This window comes from Cucurbita moschata, unplaced genomic scaffold, assembly GCF_002738365.1.
Source record: "Cucurbita moschata cultivar Rifu unplaced genomic scaffold, Cmos_1.0 Cmo_Scf00001, whole genome shotgun sequence".
In the NCBI taxonomy this organism is placed as follows: domain Eukaryota; kingdom Viridiplantae; phylum Streptophyta; class Magnoliopsida; order Cucurbitales; family Cucurbitaceae; genus Cucurbita; species Cucurbita moschata.
In genome coordinates this window covers 8,881,696-8,896,143 of record NW_019268517.1, presented here as the reverse complement: position 1 = coordinate 8,896,143, position 14,448 = coordinate 8,881,696, and the positions used below count along the sequence as shown (strand labels likewise).

Genomic DNA, 14,448 nt, shown 5'->3' with positions numbered 1-14,448 from the left:
TAATTTTTTTATATTTTTAATTCTAAACCTAATGTGTCCTCTGACATTTTCACTTTTAACCCCAACCTAGTACTTACTACATTATTTAAATTAATTAATTAAGTATGAAGCTAGTTGATTGGGGTTTGGTTTAGACATTTTGTAGTTTATCTATAAAATTAATTGAGTCCATTAATAGTGGCGTATTTGACACAAATTCACATATTTGAGTGTTCATATGACCCGAACAACATGTATTAACCAACCGTAATTTTTTTGATTTGAGTTGGGTTAAATTTTTAAAAAATAAAAAATTTAATTTAATTACCTGAAAATATGGTTTAATAAATGTGATTATCGTGAGTTTTGAATATTTAATATTTTAGATTTATGAATTTTAATTATTAGCCAGATATTTATTTAGAATAATTATTAAAAAAAATCAACCGTGTAAATTGTTAATTTTTTATTCTAAAAAATGCTAATTTGATTTTATATTCAAATTAAGAAAAAAATTTGATGAATAATTTTTTTAAAATTAGTCAACCCTTTTATTTAAAATCATTATTAGATGGCAACATAATTAAAATTAAATAATAATAATAACGCGATACTAAAATGCAAGAGAAAATCAATTATAGAAACAAATCTTAATGGTTTTGTTGTTTAGTAAATTAAATCATTCCTTAGTTCATCCAAAATTAATTTTTCATTTCTATTTATTACAAAATCACATTTTTTATTTTCCTAAAAAATGTTTCATAATCACATTTGTATTTCCCTAAAAAAAATATATATATATATTTTAACATTTTAATACAAATTTTTAAATTTCAATCCGAAATCCTTATCTCTCTCGAATAAATTTTTGTAATTAAAATAACTTACTATTCAAATCATTTATTTTTTTAAACTATTAATTTATGATAAAATATATGTTAAATATTAATATAAAAATAATAAAAATAATAAAAATAATGTGTTTACTTAAAATAATTTGGGTTGAATGATGAACTTGTAAATTTTAAGTTTAAATAAATAAAAATTTTATAGAGTAAATTGATATATAATTTAGTCCAACTTAATCATCTGTTTTATAATTATTTTATTTTAAATTTTGTAATTATATTTTTTTATTATTTATCTTTCCAACTCTTTTCAATAATTTTTAACTATTTTAAAAGATAATTGTTTAAATATATAATAAAAATGAATTCTAAAATTTAATTAAATTTTGAAGATAATTTTGACCGTAATTATTATTATTATTTTTTTTTTGTTTTGACGAACAGATGTCTTGAAGACAAAACACCATCAATTTGTTCCCCATCTTTATGTGAAATAGTGGAAGATTACATTAATAAATTTATCCTCTTTTTTTAAAAAAATAACTTTAAAAAAAGAAAAAAGAAAAAGAAAAGAAAAAATTATCCTCTCTCTCTCTCTATCTCTACAAATTCTCGCTCTATAAATAACCATCGAAACTCCTGCTTAGATGTTCAACTTCAAACTCCTCACCGGAGGACTTTCAGCGTTAGGTTTTAAATTCCTCAATGAATTTCTTCACTAAAATCCTCTCTCTTCTTCTCGGATTCGCCTTTTTTTCTCTGTTCATCAACAATGGCGTAGTCTTCGTCCACGCTCTCCCCAAATTCTATCCGGAATTACAGTCTCTTAACAGAGCGGACGATGCCGTGATCAAGCCGCTCCATCGAACTCGTTTCCACTTCCAGCCTCGGCGCCACTGGATCAACGGTTCGTTATTCTTCCATAATTTCACTCTGTTTCGCTTTAATCTCTGTTCTGCGGATGTTTTGATTTGATTTGATTTGGTTCATGCGTCCGTGACTGTGAGTTCCGACTTTCGTAAAGCGTTTTGGTAATCGATAACTTTCATGATTCGAGTGCGGACTTGGATTCGCATTATCTCATTCCGTTACTGTTTTCATTTTCATTTTTTTATAATCGAAGATATTGTATATTTGTTTTTGCTCTCTTGCCGTCTGATTGGTGGTTGCTTCTAGGGACTCTATCAATTCTAACCGTCTGATCAGTTTTTTTCCCTACTTTTGGTATCCTTATCATCATTGCTGCGTACTGTTCTTACCTTATAATAATTATTATTTTTTTCTAACTCTTAGAGATTACTATTTAACTAGTGGGTCCGACTTCCAACTTATCTCGACTAGAAATTGAGAGATTTTTCTTTTCTCCAAGAAATTAGAGATGAATGATATACTTCAAGATTAGCGTTTTTATTATTATTATTGAAAAGAAATTCTAATCATGTGTATATCGTTTCAAGTCTAATAAGTTTTTTTTTATAAAGATTAAGATTGAAATAAGAGTTGGAGACCAGGAAGGTTTCTTTGTCCTGTGCACACCTCTAAGGTCATGTGCAAATCGCCCAATTTTTTTTTTTTTTTGGTAAGTGGTTGGATGTACAATATTATTCTTTATAAACACTTTTGGATGACTTAAGAAAAATCGAGCATATTCTAGAGTAAAAAATGAACTCCAAGCATCCGAACATTTTTTTCCTTTTTGTTTTTATGTCTTTTCTAGTTTAAATATAATCTAGGAACATAAACTTGAAAAAAAAAAGTACTTAAATATGTAAGTTTAATCTTCAAATTAAAATTTAATATCCAACAAATCTATAAAATTAAAAAAAAAAAAAAAATGTAGATGTATATAGAAACACAGGGAAAGTGAGATTTGACATGGTGATATTGTGACATAGGATACACGTGAGCACTTTAATTTTTCTAAAAATATGTTAATGGTGGGGCCCATAAACTCAATATGTTATTGGTTGTATTTTTATTTTTCCTTATTTATTACATGGCATTCAGTGAGTGGGGAATATTTTATCCTTCTATTTTAATTTTATACTTTCTAGAGATTATTTTTTAAATTTATGAAAAATATAAAAATTAAATATATATATATATTAGAAGACCAAATAGCTTTTTTAGTGAACTGAAGTGTGGTTATAATATTATATTTAAAAAGTAAGGATAGAGGTAAAATAATATAGTATTATTCAATTTGATGAGTTTTCTTAAAAATATCGAAACTATTATTAAAAACTGGACTTCTACAAGTGGCTGGGAATCTCTAATGATAATAATAATAATATTTATATATATATATATAGAAAACTGAAGTGGAGATTTGCTCTTCCTTTTTGTAGAAAAAGCTTATTGGGTCAAAATTATTTAATTTTGGTATGCAAATGTTTACAATAACCCTATTTTGTATGTAGGGGTCAGCTGGGTTTCCAAATAAAACAAATGCTTGTTGTTCCTACTAATCGTTTAAATTTATTACATGATTTGAGAAAAAGTGGTTTTATTATGAATTTTTATAATGATATGATATTGTCTATTTTATTCCCATAATATTCTTTATAAAATTATAATTTTTTACTTTAAACCTTTTGGTATCCTAAAGAAAAGTTTTATTTTCTTTTTAAAATAGGGATTAAATGTTTTACGTTAAAGATTTCGATGGTTTGTGTGTTTTTTGGGTAACTAATATGGTTTGGTTGTGGTTCGTATATGTGCGGTGGTGCTCAAATCCTGTCAACAACTTAACCAAATGCAGACCCAAATGGTGAGTTATTGCAATACACCTAAGCTTATTTTATTTACTTTTTAATAATAATAATAATAAAAGAAACTTGTTTCTTCTTCGTAATGTTTTTTTTTTTTTAATTATTTCTTAAATATGTTTTATATATAAATAAATGATTTCTTTTATAAGAAAAAGGTTAAGATTTGAAAAAGAAAAGAATATTAAACTAAAAAGTTGGAAAATAAAGGTGTAGATAAATTATCCCAAGACTAATAATAAAAACTTTTAGAGTTTTTTATTTTTGAAAATTTGATGATATTTTTTTAAATGTGGTATAAGGTATTTTTTAGCTTTTAAAATAAATTTTAAAAAAATTTAGTAGTTTTTTCTTTTTAAAATTGAGAATATTAAAAAAAAAATTAAAATTTCACGGAAATTTGTAAACATATTTGTATACAAAATAAAAGGTTTAATAATATTTTTATTAATTTAACAGAAAAAGTAAGCTTTTAGTTTTGCATATCCTATTTAAAATTTAGAAAATGGGATCACTTTTGATTTTTCAAAAATTTCATTAATACCCCTTAAAAAAAATTAAAAAAATATAATGTTACCATAAATATCGCGTTTCAAAAATACTATTAGCTTTTCCAACTAAAATTAAAAATGAGATGTGCAGTCGTAAAAACTTTTAAAAACATTTTTTTTAAAGGGGAAAGATGTTAATACTACATTTAAAAATTTATGGATATTTTTTAAATATATTACTAATATAATAATATATTTTAAATGAAAAGTGTTAATAAAACTTTAAGGATACTAAACAAACAACTAATAATTTTTATCAAAAAAAATTTTAAAAGTTATTTTTTGAGACCAAATAAAATTTGTTAAGAGTATATTTATGAATTTAGCCATAAAAAAAAAAAAAAAAAAAAAAGAAATTAATGGTGGTGTGAATTACTGTTTTGACCAAGCGTATTGTGAACGATGAAACAGGCCCAATGTACTTCAATGGAATTTACCACCTCTTCTACCAGTACAACCCCAAAGGCGCAATTTGGGGCAACATAGTTTGGGCTCATTCGGTGTCCAGAGACCTGGTCAATTGGAAGGCACTTAAACACGCCATTTACCCTTCCAAGCCCTTCGACATCAATGGCTGTTGGTCCGGCTCCGCCACTGTCCTCCCGGGCAACAAGCCCGTCATTCTATACACCGGAGTCGACCCCCAAAACCGCCAGGTTCAAAACTACGCCATTCCGGCCAACCTCTCCGACCCCTATCTCACCGACTGGATCAAACCCGACGACAACCCGATCGTCGACCCGGATTCGGGAGTCAACGCCAGCGCCTTCCGGGACCCAACGACGGCGTGGCTGAGCAACAGCGGACACTGGAAAACCATCATCGGTAGCAAGAGACGGAAGAGGGGAGTGGCGTATTTATACAGAAGTAAGGATTTCGTGAAATGGACAAAGGCGAAACACCCTTTACACTCTGCCCCTAATACAGGCATGTGGGAGTGCCCTGATTTCTTCCCGGTTCCTCTGTCGGGCAAGCAGGGATTGGACGTGTCGGTGACGGGGAATTGGGTTAAACATGTGCTGAAGGTGAGTTTGGATGTTACTAGATATGAGTATTACACGGTGGGGAAGTATTATCATGAGCGAGATAGGTATGTTCCCGACAATACATCGGTGGACGGATGGAGCGGGCTGAGATATGACTATGGGAATTTCTATGCCTCAAAGACGTTTTATGATCCGGCGAAGAAGAGGAGGGTTTTGTGGGGTTGGGCTAATGAGTCTGATAGTGCTGTGGATGATATTTCTAAAGGATGGGCTGGAATTCAGGTCTGTTTTTTCCTTGTTGGTTTGGATTGCTTGTGAATGTCTGACCCTCCTGAGGCCTTTGAACGATTGTTTTTGCAGGCAATTCCAAGGACGGTGTGGTTGGATCCTAATAGGAAGCAACTTTTGCAATGGCCTGTTGAGGAGCTGAATGGGCTGAGAGGGAAGCAAGTTAAGATGAGTCATCAGAAGCTGTACAAGGAACAACATGTTGAGGTTAAAGGAATTACTGCTGCCCAGGTCTGTCGGATTTCAATGGTGTTATGATTTTGTTTGCAGTTTGTTTCTAACATATATTTGTACAGGCTGATGTCGAAGTTACGTTCAGCTTTTCAAGCTTGGATAAAGCTGAGCCGTTTGATCCAAGCTGGGTGGATGCACAAGCAGTGTGTGGTAAACTGGGCTCAAAGGTCCAAGGTGGAGTTGGCCCGTTTGGGCTTCTGACACTGGCATCAGAGAACCTCCAGGAATTCACTCCTGTGTTCTTCAGGATTTTCAAGGCCCATCACAATCATGTGGTTCTTCTGTGCTCTGATGCAACAAGGTAAACTCCTCTCATCAAACAAAATAGTTATTAAACCAGAACAAGACTTCAATTATTGACTCTGTTTTGTGGTGTAGCTCGTCTCTGAAGAAGGATGGATTGTACAAGCCATCATTTGCAGGGTTCGTGGACATCGACTTATCGAGCAAAAAGCTCCCATTAAGAACTCTGGTATGTAAAAACCATAGCCAAATGTTTTTGTCCCCCAAAAGTTTAAAATCTAAACCGTAATGATATGATATGGAATGTTTCTTGATATATAGATTGATCACTCGGTGGTGGAGAGTTTTGGAGGAGGTGGAAAAACGTGCATAACTTCAAGGGTATATCCAACAAAGGCGGTGTTTGGAGATGCACATTTGTATGTGTTCAACAATGGAAGCGAGGCTATCACAGTAGACTATCTAAGTGCTTGGAGTATGAGGAGTGCTACGATCAACTAAGTCTTTGTAAGTTATATAACTTAGAATGTTGTTTTTGCTTTAGTTTACTAAATGTTTAGTATTTTAGAGAGGTGGGTTATTTTAGGACATAATTAAGGTTGTGTAATAGGAGATGGCTGACCTCTCCTTTGTCTTTGATGTTTCTGGTTTAAGAGTTGATCTTCACTCTTATGTAGAACTTTAATAATCGACATTCAATGTGGATGATATAAAATGTTCTCCACTTGTTTTCTATAAAAACTTTAGCAATCAAATGATCAATTTTATTGTGAATTGCATCACGAATACTTTCATTACGATTCCTAAATCTGTTTGATTCATCTCCCATATTCATTAATGAATCATTTGATTCACGTATAAGCATAAATGATGCTTTAATTTATGTGTAAAAACTAGTATTGCCGTGCCTATATAAAAGCTTTTCTAACATTATTGTGAGACACAAGTCATTTCCGTTTCGTAATTACCTAAAAACAATTAAGAAAACTTTATAAGAGACATTTGGTAGTGTCTTAGAATTGTGAAAATCCATACATTACCTTTTGTAAGTATACCTCGTACATAAGTGCTATAAGAATTGTTTCCACTTCCTTTGCAATAGTTACTCGAATCATAACAAGCAGTACTCGAACAAAGGTCGGCAGGAGTGGAAGAAGGATGTGATTCATCATAGCCACCAAAATGTTTGATCTCTTATTGCTACTCGATTCTTTCAGTAGCATAGTTTTAAAAAAGATAGCATAGTTTAATGGACAGTATGGTGTTCTGGTCATTGGTTCATCTAAAGTATCCAAGTGGATTGAGTATCAAACTCACTTGGATCTAATTCAATCGGATAGATGATATATAAAAATAAAGACATAATTCAATCGGATAGAAGATATAAAGAAACAAATACACTCCAAAACATCCATGAAAAATTAGTGCATTATAAAATCATTCTAACGTATACCTTCTTTATTAACAAGAATTAAGTGAGGGGGAAATCGTATACCTTCTTTATTATCAAGAATTAAGCGAGAGGGTAAGCAACTAAAACCGGTAAAAACAAGGGAATCTAGATGTACCAAGAAATATCATCGGGCAAAATTTACCAGATGACAGATAGTTAAATCATTCGTGGTATCGCTATAGGGAACTCGATGCCAAATGTTGCATTTACTTCCAATATAAGGTTCAACTATGTCCCATTTGAGCGTTCAACTATGTCCCATTTGAGCATGACCGCGCAAAACAAGAAAATCTTGAAAAGGAAACATGGTATATGAGTATTGGAAACACGAGCAAACGCAGATGTTCCATTCATTGAAAATCAACTGCAAGTAAATGATTTCAGTTGACAAAGTCGAATGGAAATCAGTATTGGGAACAACCATATCTTCTTCTACACAATAACAATAGAAGAGGATGCGAGTTGTGCCCTTTATTCGAGTTGCTCTAGATTTAAAACTTATGGTTCATTCAATGTACGTTAAAGAAAGAAGGAAAACCAGATGATACCTCCTCCGAAACAACAATAACACGGAACAAACAAAACAAAATCGTTCAAGAACATGCATAAAACTTACGGTTCAAAGTGAAAAGAGTATGAATCAAAGATGAATGAGAGCTGGAATTTCTTGAATGTTCGTATGCGCAAGCATTGGACAATCTTCTATCTGCTTTCCATCATCATTTCAACGACTAGAATGAGAAATGAAGAGAACGAATGCAGACTTTGGATCTCAGCCTCGATATTGTAGCCTTAGGAGCAGCCTTCGCTTGGTTTTATAGAGACAATTTTCTAGGGCTTCGTTTCGACGAAATTGAACGGTTCGGATCTTTAGCGTCGGATCCTCGTTCGACCCAACTATGCCATTTTTTATTTTTATAAAAAAAAAAACAATCTGAAATATATGACTATTTTTGCCAAATATTTATGATTTTTTTTTTTTTTTTGTGAACCTAAATATGACCCTAAACCAAAAAACTTCTTTTATATAATATATATATTTATATAATTTTTCAGTACAAAAGTGAATATATCTAAATTACAATATTTTATTATTGAATATAGCTGCAAATACCTTCAATGTTTTATTTTTAAATAGAGCAAATCATAACTATATTTATATATTAAAGAAGCTTATTATTTTAAAATATATCATCAAAATGTAATATTATAATAATATGACCTTCTATTTAAATTATATATAAAAACGATAGAAAATAAATCAAGGTCATAGACAAGAAAATCTTTGTCCCTACGACAAAGAGAAAATACTCCCATCTCCCGTCCTTGAAAGGCCAAACGTTTCTATTAATAAGCCAATATCAATATCTTGATTTGCTTTCATGTTATGGATAAAGTCCTACTCGAAAAGATTTTGATAAAATTGGAAGAAGTCGTAACAATGACCAAAATATCCGACGATCTTTCATAGTTCTTGAATCAAGTTGAAACCCCATGACAAAATAAACTCAATGAAATCTAAATAAGTTAGAAATTTCAAGGTTTGAGATTGAGGGCAAAAATTCAGGGGCCTGAAGTCATAACCTGATAAAAATATGAATGTGATAATCTTCTTGTTCCTGCTTGTTACATCCTTCAAAATTATAAGATCATATATCAACCAAAATCACCAAGTCAATTGATAAAGTAATAAATTGGCGGGAGAAATGGATTGAAAATTGACAGAGTACTGTGTTTATACGAAACAAGTCATGTTGATATCATCAAATTAATAATTAAAACAGCAAAAAGTGAACTATACTCGTTGTCTTTGAAGGTTTTCCACGAATCAAAATGGGAAAATGTTGAAAGAACCAATGATCAGATCATTAGGGTTGTGAATTTAGAAGACAGTGAAGAAAAACCTTTCCTCCAAGAACTTGACCATTTGGGAGGTTTGCAATTACAACCTTCTTCCTCTCCTACCACCCTTTCTTCGAGTACTGTCTGTCGGGATCGGAGTTACGTCCTCTGGAAAAATGGAATAAATCGTGTGAACACAATACACAATAATTGATGAGCACGGCAGTTGGTTCAAAAGATAATGAACTTCAAAACTCCTTAAGATAATCTACGGTACTTGATGAACATTAAAAGATTTGTTGAAAACTGAAGTTGAACATAATTTCATACACTACACTACAACTCTACAACTCTATGCATGATCATAAGGAATAATAAATGCTAGAATTGTTATGTAGTGGGAATAGGCTTGGGAAAATTAAACCTCCAGTAAGGAATATCAGATGCATTTGAACACAGAATACCTTGGCAACTAGTAATCGATGAAATCATGCTTGGAGAAGTTTTTCCTATAACCCCATTGGCTTATTTAGCTCTCTTATATCCATTTTAGGTGAAAATTAAGGCACCCATTATAACCATTCACCGATAGCTTACTTGTTTAGTCGAATCAAATAGTTATCATATGAGGCCTAATGGCTTCAAATTCATATAAGAAAAACTAACAACCATGAATAAAGAATGAATATGATCGTACCTATACGACCAACTCTCATGCCTGAACGAGCAAGGGCTCTAAGAGCCGATTGAGCACCAGGCCCAGGAGTCTTAGTTTTGTTTCCACCGGTTGCTCTGAGTTTTATATGCAAAGCAGTAATACCAAGTTCCTATAGGAAATACTCAGAGATCAGAGAGGTAATAAAAAATGTAGTTGCAAAGGAAAAACACAATACTACAAGCCAGTTATTTCAAGAGCAAGTCACTTCATACAACTGCAGAACTCTTGACAATTACATAGCAGTTTTCCACATTTGAATTAAGAACATTCAGATTAAAATCAACATAAATACAATTAGTGAGCAAACCTTGCATCTTTGAGAAACGTCCTGTGCAGCAAGCATGGCAGCATAAGGCGATGATTCATCTCTATCGGCTTTCACCTTCATACCACCTGAACAAAGAACCAATGAATATGACGATGAAAGTAACCAGTGGAATCACTCAAAACGCAGGACAAAAGCAAGCAATGGCAGATTAATTTTAAGATTCAGCAGAAGAGGTTTCGTACCAGTGATACGAACAAGCGTTTCTCGACCAGACAGATCGGTCACATGCTGCAATTCAATCAAAGAACAATCAATCGATTACACAAATAATTAACTAAATACTAAAATGAAAAATCATGTAAAGATCACTCACAATAAATGTGTCGTTAAATGAAGCAAAAATGTGGGCGACGCCAAAAACATGCTCTCCTTCACGAACAGCAGGGCCAAGAGTGACAGTTTCCTCCTTAGGCTCTCTAGTCTTTCTTCTCGACTACATAATACACATCACAAAAGGAGTAACCCATCAGCTAACCTTCAAAAGACAGTACTACTTCAAATTTCAGTTCAAAACGCAAACTGGAAGGAACGCCGCCGCCTCGAATTTGTCACGCGAAAAATAAACAGAGGAATACAATTTTTCCTCTCTACTTTCCTACATTTTCATTCTATCTAGCTACTATAATCCGCCGGTGACTGAAACTAAAATTTTCGACGATTGGATGCCAAAATCAGAATAGAAAAAAAAAAAAAAAAAAAAAAAAAAAAAAGGATGAAGAGAATGATGAAATACCATGTTGACGACCAAGAAACTGAACTCTGCAAAGGAAAAATAGGGCTTTTCAAGACTTCGTCTGAATCTTCAACCTTCGACGTGCTGGAGATCCAATGGAAGAGGATGTTTTATTATATAGTTAGGGTTTTTCAGGATGAGGGTGAAGGTAAAATAACCTAATCGGCCTTTGAGCTTACCCAAATTATGAATCTACCCCAAATATTTTATTTTTATATATATTTATATTTAGTTTATTTTCTCTTTAATTTATGAAATCTTTTTGTTTAGTTTACATACACCTTGACCTTAATTAAACATTATAATTTTTATTGGTTAAGTGATAAACTCGAAAGGAAAAACTCAAAGAGGACAATATATTCATAACGGTAGACTTGAACGGTTACAACAAATGATATCAAAGTAGGGCACCGGGCGATGTGTTATCGAGGACGTTAGACTCTCTACAGACGCATTTTAAAACCGTGAGATTGACGACAATACATAATAAACCAAAGTGAATAATAACCGTGAGATTGACGACAATACATAATAAACCAAAGTGAATAATAACTGCTTGCGTGAGCTTAGACTGCTTCAGTAACTTATCGTTCCCCACTGTTACAGTAACCTACGCTATATATATATATATATATATATTTTGTCTTTTTGCTAAAAACCTTAAAGAACATTAAAATTAAACCATAAAAAGTAGAACATAGAAATAATTTTGAAAAACAAATTGAAATTTGAGATATCAAGCAACATGGGGAAACGCACAGGGGATTGAACAAGACATGAAGAAACTGAAGCAACAGATATCAGATTTCAAGAACAGGAACTTGAAACTGTAATACGAACATACGACTTATCTATGTCTTATCTATGTCGTAAATGCTCATCAGAATTTGATGATAATTTATGATGGTAGAATTTATGATCTAAATAAATGTTTAGTTTATTAGACGACGAAGAACTAATGACTCGAAAACGAGTAGTTTCAAAGGGATGAAAATTTTGGAGCAACAATGTCAAGGAGTCCCTTTGGATTATCCACATGAACCCAGTGGCCAGAATTGGGAAGAACATGAACAGAAACTTGTCGTTTCGATTCCTCTAATCCCTTGCTGGAGAGACGTTCAAGTTGCCGAACAACTTCAGGACTCCATCGATCGCTATTCTCGGCCCGAACAATAGCGATCTCCATGTCTTTTGGTGGATGCTCCAAGAGAGACCAATATGATGTCTCCCTGATCAAATTCACCACATCAATCAACAACAAATCAAATGGTAACAGTTTCATTCTGATCATCTTTCTAAAAGAAGTGATACCTGAAAGAATTGAACATCTGCACAGCTCCTTCGAGATTGAAACTCCATGTCTCATGCTCCCCAGATTTCTTCAGATTACTGCCTATCCATTCTGATAATGATCTTGAGAAACCCAGTTCAATCATATGATTAACAAGCCACCTGACCAACAAAAAAACCTTACCATTGAACTACATGAACAAGAACACTTGAAGGAAATACATCAATGGAGCAAAATACGAAACCTACGGGCATATTTCAATCAGCAGCTAGAGATTGGATGTTGGGCTCAAGGGGAAGAAACTATATACAGAAAGGGATAAAGAAGTTTTACTTCCTCGACGGTACCGACGAAGGTAAACCCTGTAGTGTCTTCAAAACTTTCTCAACTTCGCCATCGCTGTTTTCAGGGTCCACATTTCCAGGGATGGAATCAAGCACCCATAGCTGCTCGGCATCAAGGAAGGATGGGAAAATGCAGTTGATTACTTTAATAGTATGAGACAATATCATCATAGCCAATTCCATCATCAGATGCTAAAATCAATCGAAAAATTTCCAAGCATGAATCTATAAGACATATAATCCTTACAGATTTGGCAAGTGACAAAGAAATATTCTAGTTCAACAGAAAACCAAGCAAACGAATGCAGTTCATTCATATCCACAAACTACGGTCAAGAGCTAATTAACTACATGTATTGTTACTATTTTCTGAGAATTCCTTAACCAAATCACAAACAAATCCCTTTAGTAAGTCCTATTTCTTCATGAATCATATAAAATTTATGGGAATTCATGTAGATTTCAGCTTAGTTCGAAAAATAAACAGCCAGATTGTTCAGTCTCCTGTATGAATCTTTTACCCAATGCAAAAATTCAGGGTTAAAAACAAGATGCTTAAGCAGACCTGCTTGGGCAGAGAAGCTGAATCTCCATAATCACCACGATTACAGCTCTGCGCGAACTGAAGCGCGACCTTCCCACCCATGGAATGACCCATAACAACATCCGGCCACGCCCAGCCTTGAGACTCGACTAATTTCGCCAAATCCTTGGCAGCATTAACCATATCATGAGGAGGATCAAAACCTTCCGATTCAGCCGACCTCCCATGGTTCCTTAAATCCACAAGCACCAATCTCCATTCTATTTAACCACAATCAACGCAACCAAACACTCGTCCGTCTAATTAGTCTAGATTTCCCCAAATAATCATAGTATACTCGAAGATTAAAGAGTTTTATTTTTACTTTTTGACGAAAAACATACCGGTTGAAGAGGAATTGGAAAGCCTTGAGAGGAGATTGCGGGAGAAAGACCTCCAGTTTCTTCCCGATCCCAAGAGGCCGTGAAGAATGAAAGCGGTGGAATCATAAGGTTTATCCGAGGAAGCACGAACCTCTTCGTAGGCGAGGTTTTGCAGAGATCTCCACGAGCTAACATGGAAGGAGAAACCCGGCGAGTTGAGGATCCGAGAGAGGAAGCGGCAGCCGGATTTGTTTCTGAAAATTCCGATCATTTTCGACCGGAAGAAGAATAAATTTTTCTCTCGATATTAAATTTTGGAATGGGTAAAAAGGGAAATTCATTCAGTGAACGGGACGACACCGTATGGTTTTATATATTGAAAAATAAAGTAAAAATTTGACAGCTGTGGGATTTGAACCCACGCCCTTTCGGACCAGAGCCTAAATCTGGCGCCTTAGACCACTCGGCCAAACTGTCTATTGCGAAACGTGAATTCAGAGAAATGTTGATTTTAATGAAAACATTACATATGAAAACAAATTTGACAGCTGTGGGATTTGAACCCACGCCCTTTCGGACCAGAGCCTAAATCTGGCGCCTTAGACCACTCGGCCAAACTGTCTGATTGCGAAACGTGAATTCAGAGAAATGTTGATTTTAATGAAAACATTACATATGAAAACAAATTTGACAGCTGTGGGATTTGAACCCACGCCCTTTCGGACCAGAGCCTAAATCTGGCGCCTTAGACCACTCGGCCAAACTGTCTGATTGCGAAACGTGAATTCAGAGAAATGTTCATTTTAATGAAAACATTACATATGAAAACAAAATTGACAGCTGTGGGATTTGAACCCACGCCCTTTCGGACCAGAGCCTAAATCTGGCGCCTTAGACCACTCGGCCAAACTGTCTGATTGCGAAACGTGAATTCAG

At 33.7% G+C, this 14,448-nt stretch overlaps 3 protein-coding genes and 4 non-coding genes across 7 annotated transcripts; 1 reads left to right on the top strand and 6 right to left on the bottom strand.

Annotated features, from left to right (window-relative positions):
* The first annotated feature begins 1,464 nt into the window (after positions 1-1,464).
* LOC111444940 (beta-fructofuranosidase, insoluble isoenzyme 1-like) lies at positions 1,465-6,638 on the top strand. Its single transcript, XM_023083095.1, has 7 exons — positions 1,465-1,734; positions 3,589-3,597; positions 4,558-5,414; positions 5,493-5,651; positions 5,717-5,955; positions 6,033-6,126; positions 6,219-6,638. Exons 1-7 carry the CDS (start codon positions 1,533-1,535, stop codon positions 6,396-6,398), a joined length of 1,740 nt encoding a protein of 579 aa, XP_022938863.1. The 5' UTR covers positions 1,465-1,532; the 3' UTR covers positions 6,399-6,638.
* A 2,371-nt stretch (positions 6,639-9,009) lies between these two features.
* LOC111450725 (40S ribosomal protein S14-2-like) lies at positions 9,010-11,133 on the bottom strand. The gene is made up of 6 exons (XM_023091021.1): positions 10,972-11,133; positions 10,552-10,671; positions 10,421-10,466; positions 10,218-10,303; positions 9,890-10,019; positions 9,010-9,360 (listed from the first exon to the last, which is right to left on the bottom strand). The coding sequence occupies exons 1-6, from the start codon at positions 10,972-10,974 to the stop codon at positions 9,293-9,295; spliced, it is 453 nt and encodes a 150-aa protein (XP_022946789.1). The 5' UTR covers positions 10,975-11,133; the 3' UTR covers positions 9,010-9,292.
* Positions 11,134-11,744: 611 nt separating this feature from the next.
* Positions 11,745-13,845, bottom strand: LOC111431836 (protein ABHD11). The gene is made up of 5 exons (XM_023068911.1): positions 13,534-13,845; positions 13,172-13,410; positions 12,596-12,708; positions 12,283-12,423; positions 11,745-12,200 (listed from the first exon to the last, which is right to left on the bottom strand). Exons 1-5 carry the CDS (start codon positions 13,781-13,783, stop codon positions 11,951-11,953), a joined length of 993 nt encoding a protein of 330 aa, XP_022924679.1. The 5' UTR covers positions 13,784-13,845; the 3' UTR covers positions 11,745-11,950.
* A 64-nt stretch (positions 13,846-13,909) lies between these two features.
* On the bottom strand, positions 13,910-13,989 carry TRNAL-UAG. Its single transcript has one exon. It is a non-coding gene; the product is annotated as a tRNA-Leu (tRNA).
* A 65-nt stretch (positions 13,990-14,054) lies between these two features.
* On the bottom strand, positions 14,055-14,134 carry TRNAL-UAG. The gene has a single exon. It is a non-coding gene; the product is annotated as a tRNA-Leu (tRNA).
* Positions 14,135-14,200: 66 nt separating this feature from the next.
* TRNAL-UAG lies at positions 14,201-14,280 on the bottom strand. The gene has a single exon. It is a non-coding gene; the product is annotated as a tRNA-Leu (tRNA).
* Positions 14,281-14,346: 66 nt separating this feature from the next.
* Positions 14,347-14,426, bottom strand: TRNAL-UAG. The gene has a single exon. It is a non-coding gene; the product is annotated as a tRNA-Leu (tRNA).
* Between the last annotated feature and the right edge of the window lie 22 nt (positions 14,427-14,448).